The 18,266-nt window shown below is 34.8% G+C and overlaps 1 protein-coding gene across 1 annotated transcript; it reads left to right on the plus strand.

Annotated features, from left to right (window-relative positions):
* Positions 1-1,739: 1,739 nt before the first annotated feature.
* LOC130054384 (uncharacterized) lies at positions 1,740-13,877 on the plus strand. The gene is made up of 6 exons (XM_056163927.1): positions 1,740-2,222; positions 2,627-2,738; positions 5,421-5,515; positions 6,399-6,516; positions 12,930-13,024; positions 13,218-13,877. Exons 1-6 carry the CDS (start codon positions 2,217-2,219, stop codon positions 13,335-13,337), a joined length of 546 nt encoding a protein of 181 aa, XP_056019902.1. The 5' UTR covers positions 1,740-2,216; the 3' UTR covers positions 13,338-13,877.
* Positions 13,878-18,266: the final 4,389 nt, after the last annotated feature.

Below are 18,266 nucleotides of genomic sequence, written 5' to 3' on the forward strand. Positions count from 1 at the left end.
AAATTTCACAACTCAGGGTTTTGACTCTAGGATGGGTCTAAATTAATCATATCTTTTAATGTAAATGCACATATATTATGTAAAACCTTTCATCAGTGTATGCACTTTTGAGGGCATTGAAGTTTTAAGGACACACTTTGTTTTACATTATTGCTGAACATTAGAATTTAGCTTAGATATTCAGAACAGGATTTTTTTTCTAGATTGCATAGCCCTTGGGAGTAGTGATACTTTTCACTTGTACTCAGGTGACCGATAAGGCCTGTGGGCCCTTTCTATATTTTGCTTATTTTGAAACATGCGTTTGTCAATGAGAGTAACTTTATAAACTGTATTTTTAAAAATGCACCATGTGGTTACACAGTTGAAAATGTCTGTATAAGTTTTTACATGCATGTATCTTAAACCTCGCTTTTAATCCAATGCAATATTGCAGCACTGTTTGTTTCCCCATAAATCATAAAAGAATACATGTTAAGGTGTGAAAGCTTGTTATTTATTTCAAATTGCTAAAAGATATTAAGTAAAAAATAAATTCCGAAACAAATTTGTCTTGGAGACATACCCGCGCACCATGAATATAGATGCAAGATATTACACAACAGGGTTCTCCCAGCCGCAATATTGTTACAAAACACAAATGCGATAATGTAATAAAGTACAATATTTGGTGCGTGTAAGATTTTATTTACAATTCTATCGAAAATCTAGTTGACTTACCAATACCCTCGAGCAACAAACAGATTTTAATGAGAGAAAAAATATGCCAGGATCATAGCTAAGGAGGGGAGTGGGGGTAAATGTGAACTCCCTAAATAGGCAGAGGGTTATGACAATATGCTCACAGCAAAGCCCTAGCTTGATGGGGGTCCGGGAAGGAAAGAAGCCCCTAGAAACTGGTGGGATCTTATTATCTTGACAAAGAGTTTAGCACCCTCCGGGGGACACGGATTCCATTTTCAGAGAATTTGCATGCAATGCTATGTTATAGGAAAACATTATAGTGTATAGCAGTAATTACAAACGTTTTTGTGTAATTTCCTTGATATTTTTTTTTAGAACGCTGACACCCAGAAGAGAATGGATAAAAGTCGTTCTTTCCTCTAAACGAAATTTGTAATGACTTCATCCAGGTCAATTGCAAATTTCAAATTTATTCGTCTATTTTTTGAATTCCTATATTCAATCCTTATTTTATTTCTTTCAAGTAGATGTGGACGATTAGCAGTAGAAGCATACGGCTAAATACGCCCCTGTAACAGACGAGGAGCTTACAGGAAATATGATGTGTGATATAATGCTTACTCCTTCTAGGCACCTGATCCCACCTCTAGTATAGCCAGGGGTCCGTGTTTGCCCAACTCTCTATTTTGTATTCCTTATAGGAGTTATAAGACTGATCACTGTTCGTTATCTTCACCTTTCATGTAGTACTTGTTGTAGCCAAAAGTTAGTCCTGGCGAGAATGTCTTAGATCTTTTTGTAAAATATTATACAGGAAACACTAGTTTGGCAGAGATTCCAAAGGGTGTTGCCACTACCATAGCTTTTAAATAAAGAATAGAATAAATTTGATTTTATAAAGGATATAGATCTAATACCAACCATAACTGTAAGTAGCTGATAGTATTATCATATGATTAAATTGAAATAGTGAATGAATTTAAATAAGTGATTAACATCTTTTTTATTCATGAAACAAGTGAGCAAGTTATGAGAGGAAGATTTACTAAAAAGTACATTGTTGAAAAACATAATTTCCATGATGCAATGATGGCGAACACCATTATGACGTCACAATCACACTGCGACTAAAGTCATTGTGACGTCATAAAACAAAAGATTTTCATTCCTGTCACATCGTGTACGGTTTATAGTGATTCTTCCAGACATGTTGAAATTCCTTCGAAGAGTCTTTGGAAAGAAGAAACGCAGTAATGTTGAAAGTCAGGCAGTCGTGATAGACTACGACAAGATTTCTCATTCTGCTCAGGAAATGAGAAGGAATAATAACGATATACACTGCGTGTATCAGTCTGTGCAGGAGAATGTTACGGATGTCGGGGAACAACTACGACATTCCGAGGATTTGATGGATAATTTAGCAAAGAGTTTCACAGACATGGAAAACATGGCAGAGCGAGCCTGTCAAATTCTTTGCGAGGAGAAAGAAAAATTACAAAAGAAAAAGGATACTTTGGCGAAGTTGAAAGAAGATGTCGGTAAGTTGACGGGAAAATGGCGAATCGTAGCTCTAATCATGTGCAGTATTTTGCATATTCTTCTAATTATGTCCAAACCAAAGCAATTGTAATTTTTTATCGAAAATAAAAAAAAATAAAAAAAATCATACGGGAATATATGTATCTACCCCCAGAAAAAATAAAGCGGAGAAATAATCTTTTCCGATTTTTATCAGATTCTTTTAGGAATAATTTAATCGTATTTTGCGATAAGATTTTGTTTCCAAAGATGAATACATGTTCTCATCAGGTGAGAGTCACCCAGGGCTTTTGTAAAAATGTCTGAGGATGTTTTCTGTAAGATGAAACTGAATAATTTATATCTATATGGACTCTTCCGTATAACAGAATACATTCTACTATGAATATCTTTTTCCCCAGAGGATTCTAAATACCGCCTGACAATTTTGAGAGGGTCGGCAGTGGAACAGCACGCCGAGGCAGCCGAGAGTGGGAATGCTGAGAGTTTGGGGTCCTTCGTGCCCGAGGAGCGAGGTGGGTGATCGGGAAAGTTGCACGATGTTCAGACCCGTAGAAAGCAAGTTAGTGAAGGGGGGGGGGGGGTCATCTTCCTTTTTCTATGGGCCTTTTTATCATTTAAAAAAATGCCCATAGTGTTGTACAAAATTAATTTTATAGAATACAAGATTATTTATTGTTGATCATATACAACAGTACAGCATAAGCTCGGAGGAGCCTGTATTTCAACAGAAAATAAGTAAAGCGATTACAAGAAATACCTATTTTATTGACATACAAGCAAAAGAAAGACTCCACGCACAAAAGCAAAATTTACCATAAAAAGGGTAAAAACATGCCACACACAAATACGTATATCTTTAAAGCATGAGGAGAAATCAACACAAAAATAAGTACAACTTAAAAGAATGAGGAAATATCAACACAAAAATAAGTATAACTTAAAAGCATCCGGAGAAATCAACACATAAATAAGTGTAACTTAAAAGCGTCAGAAGAAATCAACACATGTAAAGTATTAAGACAAACTAATCTCTAGGGGATAATGACAGACATTATTTAAGTAAAAAAAAAAATAAGGAGCAAAACAGTGGTCAAGACAATCCCTTTCCAGCAACATGCCATTAAGAAAACTAAGATGAACTGGATGCTGTAATAAGACAGTAATACCCACACGCAGGTGTTTACAAGTATCTACAAATACACACTTGTGTAACTAGCGAAAAATTACATTTCTTTATTATGTCATTTATTTGAAATGTGAAAAAAGAAAAGAATTACACAATTTACTTGAATATGATTATGATACCTTGGGGTTACATTACCACATTGCCAGAACTTACATTTTTCATCTCACGGACCCGGAAGGCGTTGTACCATTAGGAGTCCTAGCATGATGATGACTTATCTTCGTGAGTAAAATCGTAAAACAGTATACAAACAAAAACAATTTCTTCTCAGAAACTACAGAACAGTCTTTAAGGGTAAATGAACAAAAATCAATAATTTTATGGTTCTTGCTCCGTTTAATACAAGGTGGGATTAGAGCATTAAGAATGCTCAAATGTATTTTCTAAGAATGTTCGTTACTCCTGAACATAAAGTTGACATACTGGGTGTAAAATAACATGCAATATAAGGGCAACCAAAATCGCCAAAATGTATGCCCCCCCCCCCCCCCCCTCCCGGTCAGTGATACAGACTTTAATGTTAGATTAAATACTATATGTAGTAGCTCATGAAGTGAAACTGCATAGTTCATGACCAAAGGTACAGTAGTTTGGGCCCTTTGATAAATTCAAAAAGGTATACAATGTATATACTGGATGCTTAGTCAGACCCGAAAGAAAGATTAATGTAATTTTAAAACAAAGAAAATCAAATACGTATCCGACAATCTGATTTCTCATTACACGATATTCTTTTCGCATATCCATGCTAGGATTTTGACATCTTCTGGAGATCTGTGATGAACTGTAGCTCTCTGGGATATATAGACCTCGGTCACCCGTGATCTGTGTTGAACTGTAGCTCTCTGGGATATATAGATCCGTGATCTCTGTTGAACTGTAGCTCTCTGGGATATATAGACCCGTGATCTCTGTTGAACTGTAGCTCTCTGGGATATATAGATCCGTGATCTATACTGAACTGCAGCTCTCTGGGATATATAGACCCATGATCTCTGTTGAACTGTAGCTCTCTGGGATATATATAGACCCGTGATCTCTGTTGAACTGTAGCTCTCTGGGATATATAGATCCGTGATCTATACTGAAATGTAGCTCTCTGAGATATATAGACCAGTGATATATGTTGAACTGTAGCTTTCTGGGATATATATAGACCCGTGATCTCTGTTGAACTGTAGCTCTCTGGGATATATATAGACCCGTGATCTCTGTTGAACTGTAGCTCTCTGGGTTATATAGATCCGTGATCTCTGTTGAACTGTAGCTCTCTGGGATATATAGACTCGTGATCTCTGTTGAACTGTAGCTCTCTGGGATATACAGATCCGTGATCTCTGTTGAACTGTAGCTCTCTGGGGTATATAGACTCGTGATCTATGTTGAACTGTAGCTCTCTGGGATATATAGATCCGTGATCTCTGTTGAACTGTAGCTCTCTGGGATATATAGACTCGTGATCTATGTTGAGCTGTAGCTCTCTGGGATACATAGATCCGTGATCTATGTTGAACTGTAGCTCTCTGGGATATACAGATCCGTGATCTCTGTTGAACTGTAGCTCTCTGGGATAAATAGATCCGTGATCTAAACCAATATTTTCGCAGAAAGCCACAGTTCTCCATCCAGAGTAGGAATATAGTGCTTCTAATGAATTCTCTGTAAACTATATACATAGATAGTATAGGAATTATGCATCAGTTCAAACAATCACCCGCGACAAAGGGCACTAGTCCGCGTACCCCCCCACCCCCACCCCCACCCCCACCCCCCATAATTAATTTGGCGATCTATAATTTTAAATGCCTGATTTCTCTCTCTTTATTATACATTTTTCTCCATAGGTTGTAGTCATTTTACACTTTTACAGTGTATTAAAAAGTCAACTGTTATAATAATTTACTATCTCAGTGCATGCTTGTAATACACTAATCGAATTTTCTCGAAATAGTAGAATACTCAACTGAATAAATAGAAACACGTGATTATAAATCCATTTCATTTCCAGAACAACTAGAACATCAGCTTTCTGTGGCCAAAATGGATGTCGATAAGTACACACAGCAGAACTTAGAAGATGAGGTGGTGATTGAAAGTGTACAGGTATTCTTACTATAGGTGATACAGAGTGTACAGGTATTCTTACTATAGGTGATACAGAGTGTACAGGTATTCTTACTATAGGTGATACAGAGTGTACAGGTATTCTTACTGTAGGTGGTACAGAGTGTACAGGTATTCTTACTATAGGTGATACAGAGTGTACAGGTATTCTTACTATAGGTGATATTGTACAGGTATTCTTACTATAGGTGATATTGTACAGGTATTCTTACTATAGGTGATATTGTACAGGTATTCTTACTATAGGTGATACAGAGTGTACAGGTATTCTTACTATAGGTGATACAGAGTGTACAGGTATTCTTATTATAGGTGATATAGAGTGTACAGGTATTCTTACTATAGGTGATACAGAGTGTACAGGTATTCTTACTATAGGTGATACAGAGTGTACAGGTATTCTTACTATAGGTGATACAGAGTGTACAGGTATTCTTACTATAGGTGGAATAATCAGAAAGTAACCTCTAGATGTGTGTTTGTGTGTGTGTGTGTGTGTGTGTGTGAGAGAGAGAGAGAGAGAGAGAGAGAGAGAGAGAGAGAGAGAGAGAGAGATTGAGAGAGAGAGAGAGAGATTAAAATTTTCTCATACCTTTATTTTTGTTCTCCAATCATGCTAATCTGGATGACACAATCTCATGATACAGATTTAGTTTCTTGTACAAATTACATTTAATTAATTTATTTATTTATCTTTTATTTATTTTTTCATTTATTTATATATATATTTATTTATTTTTTTAAATACCACAGCATCATCTCATGCTGTGAAGTTCTGCACACCATATCATGACCATTAAAATCAGAATTAGATATATTGCATGTATAGATAATGATTTTATGGAGAGTGTTCTATATTTAGCTCATCAGAGAAAGATTACAAAAGGACCACAACCTCCATGTTCGTCAGCTCCAGAACGAGTGTGTCAATCTGGAGAAAAAGAACCCTCTGGTGAAGTTCCGGGAACAGCACTTCAACTGTAAGTTAGTTCTCGACCAAAGTCTCGATCGCAGTTCTTTCACACAAAGCTAAGGGCTGAGATCAAAAGAGCGTTGTCGGATTAAAATCTTAATTTAAATAGTTAGAAGGGGGGGGGGGGGGGGGTGTAAAATCTCCCGTAAGTTTCCGTTCTTCGCTTACACTTTAGTGTTAAGAGAAAACAGACCAGCGACTGCTAAAAACCACATAGAAATATTACATTTTAATTAATAGTTTTAATGTACACTTTCATTTGTGAATAAACAGTAGAAAATGTATGTTTTTACTTGTTAATCGATTAGTTTCAACATTCATCATAATCATTTAGTTTTAAAGGAGGTGGGTGGGTGGGTCTTGGTGAAAACTATATGAATTTAATTTTTTGTCAGACATTGAACTTAAATTTTGATCTTGTCCCTAAAGTTAATAGAACGTTAATTTTTTCGCATCGATATTAGTCATGTAGTGCATCGTGCACAGATCCGTTGATTAGAAGAATTCGTATTTTTCAAAAAAGTAAATTAAAAAAAAAAAAAGAAGAGCAAATGAAACACCGAGCAAAGTTTGAAAGTACTGAATGGTAATATGCAATAAGGCTTTCAGAAATCCCATCTCCCTTGAGCGATGGAGGGAGGGGGGGGGGGTTAAACGTTTAAAGTTTTGTCGGGAAAAATCATGGATATTTTGTATTTATACATACATGTATAGTACTTACACCATAGAAGGATAGATAATACCTGTGTATTAACTTAGTAAAATAATTATCAGTTTTAATTTTGATCGGTTTTTAAAAACATGTGATAACAATTGATTTATTGGGAAAATAATGCAATACAGTTGTTGTAAAAGTTGGAATTGCTTATATTTATATATTTGCTTTTCGCTTTCTCGAAAGGCAAATATGCAATACGGTGGAATCATCATTGTTCGTTGGGGATTGATGTTCGTGGATTTCGTGGGTCACTCTTACCAATGAATTTACGTGTCCTCCAACATTTTTTAAACAAGTAGAGTTATCTCTCCTAGTGACATCGTATCGCTTAACCACGAAATTACGTCCTGACGAACCAGCAAAATTTTGCTACCCACGAACATTGGCCCCCACGAATTAAAATGATTCTACTCTATGTGAAGACAATATCTAATACATGTACAAAATAATACATATCATTTCCTATAATTTACACTCTGCATTAACTTGAGCCCTCAAGCAAGAATAGGTCAAGGGTTAATTGATATTGAGTGCGATATGGAGAAAAGTGATTATCGTGTCTGTTACATAATTAGTAAAAATATATAATGAGAATTAAAAAGTAGACAAAGAGATTCTTACAATATTCTGTCTGAGAAATTATTTCGTTTGAGCCTTCAATGAAAATACATAACTTGAGAAGTTCAAGTACATGTATATGCATGTATAGATTTTCTGTAAGTGGAGGAATTTAAATTCTGCAATGGTAATACGGATTTCTACTTTATTACTCTAGGAAAGCGTTGCATGCATAATATATTTACGAAGGCAAAATAGAATCATATTTAACAAAAGAAACTACATGTACATGTATTTCTGAAGGTGTTTTGCAAGAATAAGGAATCGGTGTAATGTCACTTATGAACTCGCATTCTGAGAGTATTACATAAGCAATGCCTGTCCCCTACCGGCGCCCCATTGATAGAACAAAATTTTTGACACCTGTCCATCAAACGTTACGGAATTCGAACTTTGATCTGAAGTTTGCCATTCTGGAATAACTTTGCAAGTTTAAAGTGAATCCTCGCAAGCATAACGGAAAAAAGTCTGGAAAACCAATATGGGACAGTCAGACAGAGGGACGGACGGACAGTCAGACAGAGGGGCGGACGGACAGTCAGACAGAGGGGCGGATGGACAAATGGAGAAGAAAACTATAGTTCCCTTCGGTTTTACAAACCGGTAGGAGACCATAATGCACATTTCTAGTAACACGAAACAACGATGTTATGACAGAAAACAGCGACTTGCCAACAAACAATATGACATAACACGAAACAATGACGTAATAGTGTCGAACATCGACGTAATAACGTAACAATGACAGGTTAACACAAAGCAAAATGACGTAACATTTGACGTCAAGGATGTTTAAACTAACAAGAAACGTTGTTTGTTTTAGTTGTTTGTTTTACATCCCATCGAGAATTTTTCACTCATATTGAGACGTCACCAGTTGTAAGTGAAGTACCATAAATTCAGACCTATGGTAAGCGCTTACGCCGTAGCAGTGGGGGTTCTTTAACGTGTAAACGCCTGTTGCGACACGGAGTATGGCGAAGGAGCAATCACGTTTTTTCTATGCCTACACATTTTGGAGAAAAACCGAATGCATTGTTATAATGTTCATGAAACCCTTTCCTAAAATTGTAATCCCCCCAGGTCAGGGATTTAGTCTCTAGGATGGGGTCAGTATTATTATTGTAAAATATATCAAATCTTAGAAAAACTCTTCTCTTAGGCATGTGTGAGAAAAACTAAATGTATGGTTTTGCCCCTTGGTTAGGGATTTGGGCCCTAGGGTGGGACCAATATGGCTCTCTAAAATATTCTCTACGTACTCTCAGACATTTGTGAGAAAAACTATAATATTATGTATATGGGCCATCCAGCTGGATACTTAGAATGTGAAATTCATGACTTCTAAACCCTAGGATGGGACCAATATGGCCATATGTAGTGAGCCGTCTTAAATCTTATAAAATCCTCTCTTCTCCCACATGTTATGTAGGAGAAAAACTAAATGCACAGTTATGATATCCATAAGGCCCTCTTCCTATGCTGTGAAAAACATGTCACCTTGGTTAAAGGTTTAGACCCAAGTGTGGGGCCAATAATTGTTATACTGTAATACCACGGGTATACATTAATTTTCATTTTTTAAAATCAATTATTATAGCCATTAATATAGTCATTAATTTAGTCGATGTCATACTTATGCCTCGTTCACACGGATGCGCATTAAATTTTGCTTCGCATCAAATTTGATGCGAAGTAAAATAATGCGCATTAAATTAATTCGAATTAAATAGCGTTCACACGGCGGTAATATTTAATGCGAAGTAAACTAATGCACATTAAATTCGTATGCATCTCCATTAATGGGTGCGTGAAATAAAGTAAAGAATAGACTATGTTATTGAAAATTATTTTTATAGATATTTTAATGAATATTGTGTAGATGCAGAATTCTTTGTTCAAAACGCTATATAGGCCTACATGTAGTATACTACATGTTTACAATTTACATGCATAACTGATCTACACATAAGGAGTTTTGTCGTGTTTATCTATATGTTCCCAAGAAATTACTTGTTATTTCCTCTGACAACCAGCATTCAATCTAGACAATATATTGTTTCTTCATGGGCCCAGTTTTAAAACTTCGGAACATCTTTTTCACCATTCCGCTGACTACTGTTATGACGTAATTTTTAATTACTAATACGTATTATAAGTCTACTATGACGTCATATAGTATAAAATAATTACAATGAGCGGCATATTTGTTTTTAAAAATGTAAAAAAGAAAATCATATCACTATTTTAAAACATTTTTGTCGTATTCAAAAACAATTCCTTCCACATGTATTACTCAGTATGCCTATGCAGAGCACATGTTTACGTCTGACATTATCTAATGACATGTTGTTTGTACATGTTTTAGTGATTATTATCATTTTGCTTAGTTTTTCGTACAAAACTGACATTAATATATATAGCTGACCATGGGTATGATGCATGTGACCCAAATTTGCCTTCACGCATGCGTGTACATTTAATGCGAATTAGCTTCGCTTAGCGTTCACACGGAGCTAATGCGAAGTAAATTTAATTCGCATTAAATCGCGACGTCAATTTTAATTCGAAGTAAACTAATGCGCATTAAAATCTCCGTGTGAACGCGGTTCAGATTTAATTCGCATTAACTTACGTTTAATGCGAATTAAATTCTTCGTGTGAACGAGGCATAATTTGTGATATGAACTAACTCACTAACTTCTTTTATGCCTCGTTCACACGAAGAATTTAATTCGCATTAAACGTAAGTTAATGCGAATTAAATCTGAACCGCGTTCACATGGAGATTTTAATGCGCATTAGTTTACTTCGAATTAAAATTGACGTCGCGATTTAATGCGAATTAAATTTACTTCGCATTAGCTCCGTGTGAACGATAAGCGAAGCTAATTCGATTTAAATGTAGACGCATGCGTAATGGCCAATTTGGGTCACATGCATTATACCCATGGTCAGCTATATATATTAATGTTAGTTTTGTACGAAAAACTAAGCAAAATGATAATAATCACTAAAAACATGTACAAAGAGCATGTCATTAGATAATATCAGACGTAAATATGTGCTCTGCATAGGCATATTGAGTAATACATGTGGAAGGAATTGTTTTAAATACGACAAAAATGTTTTAAAATAGTGATAATATGATTTTCTTTTTTACATTTTTTAAAACTAATATGCCGCTCATTGTTAATTTTTATACCATATGACGTCATAGTAGACTTATAATACGTATTTTAATTAAAAATTCCGTCACAACAGTAGTCAGCGGAATGGTGAAAAAGACGTTCTGAAGTTTTAAAATTGGGCCCATGAAGAAACAATATATTGTCTAGATTGAATGCTGGTTGTCAGAGGAAATAACAAGTAATTTCTTGGGAATATATAAATAAACACGACAAAAAACTCCTTATGTGTAGATCAATTATGTATGTAAATTGTAAACATGTAGTATACTACATGTAGGCCTATATATAGCGTTTTGAACAAAGAATTCTGTATCTACAAAATATTCATTAAAATATCTATAAAAATAATTTTCAATAACATAGTATATTCTATTATTTCCCGCACCCTTTAATAGAGATGCATACGAATTTAATGTGCATCCGTGTGAACAAGGCATTACTTTATTATTTTATTACGATATACATCTTTAGTTTACATACATAGGGAGCCCTGTCATGCTATAAGCTGGATCTAGCAACAGAAACATGGTACAGGGTATGAGGTGTAGCACCTGATGACGACCTCAAAATTCTTGCCTAATGACGATCTCAAAATTGTTGTATGGCATAATTTATGATTTTAATAACTAGTAGCACTCTATTATCAAAATTTTCTTTGGCGACCCTACCCTAATTCTTTTCTGTATATATTTTAGTTATTTCACATGTATATAATACATACCTACATACCTACATCCCTATTACTATTACCTTTTACTAATATTACTAATTATTACCTCCTATTAAAATCCAAAATTTTCTTTATCAATTTTATTACTCATTTATAAGTTACTTCTTTATTTCATTATGATTTATGACCTAATTATAATCACATGTATGTGTCAGGCCATCGAAAGACAGTACCACAGTCATTAGACGTGTTGGTACACGATGGTCCTTATTTATTTATTTTTATTTATTTTTAAACCATGGGACAACCCATACGTCTCATACGGAGCATATATATGTTACTACAACACACTTCAACTTCACTATGTTGGTGCATTTGGGAGGTGTTGGAGGGTGAGGCTGGATCGCAATGAGATGGATAGTATTATGATAGATAATACAGTCACCAATCGGTTGACGATATATAGTTAACCAATCCTACCAATATCAAACAAACATGTGTGGGGCCAGTATGGCCATATACAGTTACAATGCAGTAAATCTTGGGGGTGGGATACTTTTTTTTTTAACTTCCACAAAAGCGGAAAATAAGCTACATGTAAATGCATGATTATGATGTCTAAGAAGCCTTAATATACATGTACTTACGTTGTGAAAATGCATTGCTCTTTGCCGGTCAAGGTTTCAGACGGCAATAAAGTCAAAAATGTATTTTAAAAAAACTTTGAAAATCTTTCCCTCTACTTCCGCAGCAAAATCTCCTTTAATCTTATGTATATTATGAAAATTATTTTTATGCATAATAGTTTTGACACAATCCATGGCCATACATGTATAATGGTGAGGTTAGTTGAGACTCCCAGTCGTGAATATGCGTTCTATTTTAGAAAAATGTACATTGTAAGTTTGAAGCAATAAACTGTAAGCATCCGGTGTACATTAACTATGAATTGGAAATTTCATTAACAAATAATGCGGTATACAGTATAGAGATCGAAATCCATTCAAACTGACAGAAACATCAATGTCTACGATTAACGTTTTGGACAGTCCTCGTATACTATTGTGTGATGACGCCTCCGATTCGTATTTCTGCGTTGTACTAAGGCTTTGTTTTAATTGCTTTATTCCAACACCTCTGCAGTGCCCGACGACTTGTTCTGCATATGTAGGGGGGGGGGGGGGTAATAAGAATTTTTTAAAACAATACATTTTTAATTACAGCAAATGAAGGGAAAACAGAACTGTTGACTTTCTTTAGAGTGCCCAAAGAGGAACAGGAAGCCACCAAGAAGAGATTCGCCTCACTGAAAAAAAGGGTAACTACATGTACATTGTGTCTCCTTTGTATGTATAAGTAACTAATTTGATGGCGTATTGAGATATCAAAATCACTCCTCTTCATAAGTATATCTCTGAATTATATTTGCATGCGATTTTCAAAATGAAGTGCTTTCCATCAACACTGATAATTCGCACTTTGATAAATTCATTTTGTTTTCGATGATTTAGAAAGAGGCATTGCTTGAAAAAGTCCAAGGACAGAGACAGAGAAAACGCGCCTTGGCGGAATATAATGCATATTTGGTCAAGTCCATTAAAAGGAAAAAGGATAGGGCCATGCTAGACTGAAGTTAGCAGCCACTCAGCAACGAACGATATCGGATTATTGTACAATTATTCAAGAGTTTGCTAATTTGAATGATAAATTCCAATAATGATGAATATTAATGATGAATAACCGTACATTACTATACGTATTCCATCTTCTGTAAATCATGTTAATTTCTCTATTCATTGTCTTGCCTACCCTTTTATTAAAATATCACAAAGGTTATTACAAATATTATTTTAGATCTCATAGTAATTCGGTTTAAGATTTTATATCATATAGCTCCAGAGCAAATTATATTCATTCTACATGTAATCCCCGATTACTAATTTATTTGTTGCATTAAAAAAAAAAACAAATTTAAAAAAAGAGAAAAAAACAGAGAGAAAAAAATGCATTTTTACTTAGATGTGCTTAGTTTTCTTTACAGATCTTTTTTTACGAATGGAGGCCTTATTATGTACTATAGTGCGGGCACATCTACCTCATCCTGGGCCATGATGCTGTAAAGAATCGCGTTTTGAATTTGTACATTTTCTGTTAATAAATTAATTAATCTTGTCACTGCCTACAAGTTTTGTGTTGGCTTTATTCATAATAAAAAAATATGGAACAGGAAATGTTTTATTTACAACTGAGCCAATCGAAATAGAGCCTTACACAATAAGAATTTAGCGATGAACGACTCAGATTAATTGTACTGAACCACGGATAAAGTCGTGCTGAACAACTCAGATTAACTGTACTGAACCACGGATAAAGTCGTGCTGAACAACTCAGATTAATTGTACTGAACCACGGATAAAGTCGTGCCGAACAACTCAGATTAAGTGTACTGAACCACGGATAAAGTCGTGCTGAACAACTCAGATTAATTGTACTGAACCACGGATAAAGTCGTGCTGAAAAAAGAATGGAAATCTAATTAAATTCACGAACTGTATTATAGAAGTAGTAGTACATATGTGGCCAACGAATTTTAAGGCATACATGAACGTACACGTTTAGGCGATATTCTATGTCCTGGAGATCATTGATCGAGGGAGGTATTATACTGTTGCTGATTTTTCTCTGTAACTATACAAACTAGAGGCACTTACTATTATTGTACTACAGGATCACGGTATGTAACTAAAATGTCAAGGTCACTTGTCAAGGTACAATGTCATATTTGAATACGTGGGCACACTCAATGACATAACAGTGTAACGAAAATGATTGCATAGGAAACATCTAGAGGGGTAAAGATAATTAGGAAGTATTTCGTCATGGTTGTGAATGGCAACAATGACGTAATGGCTAAACGAGTAATCACGTGACATCGCCAAAGTATATAAATACCGATGCTGAACGCTGAAGGTTCAGACTGAGTTAGTATATCGTATCGTGCGGACAGATGAGGATATTCTAGGTAAGGTAATTGGCTGTCCATAAGTCAATATTGCTCGGCGATTTGCAGAATAGTTAATTGACTTGAAACGGTAGAAGCAACTTGTCTTCATGAGCGTTGCTGTGCATAGAAGTGATGAGTCGCTTTGACAGAGAAAAGCGACGCACAAAGCTGAGGTTACTTCGGGCGCTTTGTGAGATCGCTTCAGAGGGACCGGTGGCTTCAGTGATAATCTAGTTATTATCAGTTGTAATTGCCCTGATGATAATTTTGATGCTCATTTTGATAGTTTATAAGGTACTAGATAAGTGCCAAGAACATATGTATATATTGGAAAATTAAGTATCTACGATAATCAAATACCCCAGCAAGCTCTCCGGGGGAATCCAAGACCCGATATGAATAAGTGTCAAGTAGACATGTTACAATAGTATCTCACCTTGTTGAGCATATCCTTGGGATTTTCAATAACAGCTATTTCAGACCAAGATATTGGCTTTAAGTTTGTTGATTATTTGATCAAAGGACTACATTTAATTCATTAAATGTATTAAATGTAAATTTATTGGTATGACTGTGATTGAATTACTCATGTATGTATACATTTTTTCTTACAAACAAAGATACATTCAATTTTAGACACATTTAATATCCCAGTCAATGGGTAGGGTGAATGAGTTACCGTACCTATACTGGATTCCTAAACTACATAAAAACCCTTACAAACAAAGGTACATTGCTGGATCCAGTAAGTGCTCTTCCAAGCCACTATGTTTGCTCCTCACGAAAATATTAACAGCTGTGAAAGAGAAACTTCAAACGTACTGTGCGACAACATATGCCAGAAGTGGTGTAAATCAAATGTGGATTCTAAAGAAATTTTAGTAAACTTGAAATCGCAAAACTTTTCTCAAATCAACACCATCAAAACGTATGACTTTTCAATACTTTACACGACCATTCCTCGCGATAAATTAAAGACTAGACTTTTTGACATCATAGACAGTTGCTTCTTTAACAAAAATGGAAAACGCAAATATTCAGCTTCTCCATCGTCAACTTCCCACATTTATGTAGCAATGTTCCATTGTCACCTGCATATGGTGTTTATATATCTCAACTGATTCGATATGCAAGAGCTTGTTCTGGGTATAGATCAGGTCTTCCAACAGTCTGTTGGAATTCCCATGGGCACGAATTGTGTTTCTTTGTTAGCTGACCTGTTTTTGTATTCCTTTGAAGCAGAATTTATTCAAAAACTTCTACGAGAGAAGAAAAAATCTCTTACTGTGACCTTCAATTCGACATTTAGATATATCGATGACATGTTATTTATTAACAATAATAACTTTCATTCTTATGTCGATTCGATATATCCCTGTGAACTCATAATAAAAGACATTACAGAGTTGGCCACTTCTGCTTCATACTTACATATTTTATTGAAGGTAGATATCAACGGCAAACTAACAATTAAACTTTAAGACGAACGGGATGATTTCAGCTTCTCCATCGTCAACTTCCCATATTTATGTAGCAATATTCCATTATCACCTGCATATGGTGTTTATATCTCTCAACTGATTCGATACGCAAGAGCTTGTTCTGCATATGGTCAGTTTTTAAATTGAAGCAGGCTACTGACAAACAAGTTGTTGGTGCAGGGGTTCCTATCGTCTCGTTTAATGTCAGCATTTCGCAAATTCTATGGTCGTTATAACGATCTAGTTTGTCAATACAACCTATCATTGGGTAAAATGCTGTCTGACTTGTATCATACCAATTGTTAGACCGTTCTTGGCACACTGAATATGAATGACTACGAATAACTCCGTTCACCTGACCAAGAAATAGGGCTCACGGCGGATGTGACCGGTCGACAGGGATACTTCCTCCTCATATGCACCTGATCCCACCTCTGGCATATCCAGAGGTACGTGTTTGCCCAGCTCTCTATTCTGTATTGCTTATAGGAGTTATGAGATTGATCACTGTTGGTTATCTTCACCTTTCTGTCACATGCAATTACATATATATGATGTTTATATATATTTTTACTAATTGTACATATAATATCCCCTGTAATATAATAAAATGTATGAGAATAAAAGACCTGTTGGTTCCATTGCTACCATGAAACATTAAATATTTAGAATGATTCAAATATCTTAATAAATTCAGTGATATATGAATTGAGGTTTGTATATGATCGCTTCATTGGTGTTCAATGTGAGCTTTGGTTTAACCTTTAGGTTTGCTCTTTATATCAAAACAGAATTTAAGACAAATAAGGAATTTAAAATAGAATTCCAAAATTGGTTAATATGGTACACTGTAGTAAAATAATCATGAGTTTATTTATATGAGATAGCTAAATTTGACATGGATAACCAGTGATTGATTCTTAATTGTCAACATTAACACCAAACAGTTCAGAAATGACATATCATTAGGGGGTGATAAAATTCCTTAAAAAGTGGGGGGATTAGATTTCACCTTTTTCTTGAGGAGAGAAATCCTATGATAAAATTTAAAAAAGAAGTGGCTATATATGTGCCCCACCTGATTTTTATTTTTCTATAACATATTCAAGTGTGTGTTTATCACTTGTATGGCAAGATTCATTCGTGGCAACAGCTGGTATGATGTCTTGATTCGGACAATAAGAACAGTTTTCTTTGGAGCGCCAAATTAACAAACTATGTTAAAACAAAAATATCCTAAAATGCTTTTTAAAAAAAATATTACATTTGATATAATTTTTCTTTTTCTTCGTACATGTACGTGGTGAAGTAAATGTATATTCAATCAATAGTGTGTTTAAAGTAGTATTTTTTAAATAACAACCTTGGTATTACATCATATATCTGATTGTTAATTATTATAGTATGATATTTATGAACTCAGCCAGAGTACATTGTCAATTTTTTCTACTTTCTTTACTTCTAGCCTTCGTTTAGTATGAATGTCTGTCCGTGTGAATGTGTAAGCGAAAGAGTTAGAATTCTTAAAACCCTGTACCCCCTGGTCAGGTTGAGTTGTAAGTGTTTTGTAAAAGCCTGGCTATATACCCGAATAAATGTTGTTAAAACTGAAAAAAAAAATTAACAAACTCAATTATTTAAAGATAATTTTAATTATTTGAAGATATTTTTAATTATTTGAAGATATTATTAATTCAATTCATTTCATTTCATTGCACATGACAATTCAATCAAAGATCTTTTCAAATAATTAATGATATCTTCAATTCCGCACCATATATTCATTATATTCAGAGAATTATTACATGTATTAGTTTAATTAGATGATATCATTAATTCAATACAAGAGAGCAATAATTCAATTATTGCGCACATTAATTGGTGTTAGCATTAATGAATTATTGCTCTCTACAATTGAATTGATGCATGCAATAATTGAATTGTTGCTCTCTTCACATAAATTATAATTGAATGATATCAACAATAGAATTAATGCATGCTACAACTGTGAGCTGTGTGACTCGATGTTCCGCTCGTCAAAAGAAGTCATACTTCTCAACTTGAAAGGCTGTTTA

This window comes from Ostrea edulis, chromosome 4, assembly GCF_947568905.1.
Source record: "Ostrea edulis chromosome 4, xbOstEdul1.1, whole genome shotgun sequence".
Classification (NCBI taxonomy): domain Eukaryota; kingdom Metazoa; phylum Mollusca; class Bivalvia; order Ostreida; family Ostreidae; genus Ostrea; species Ostrea edulis.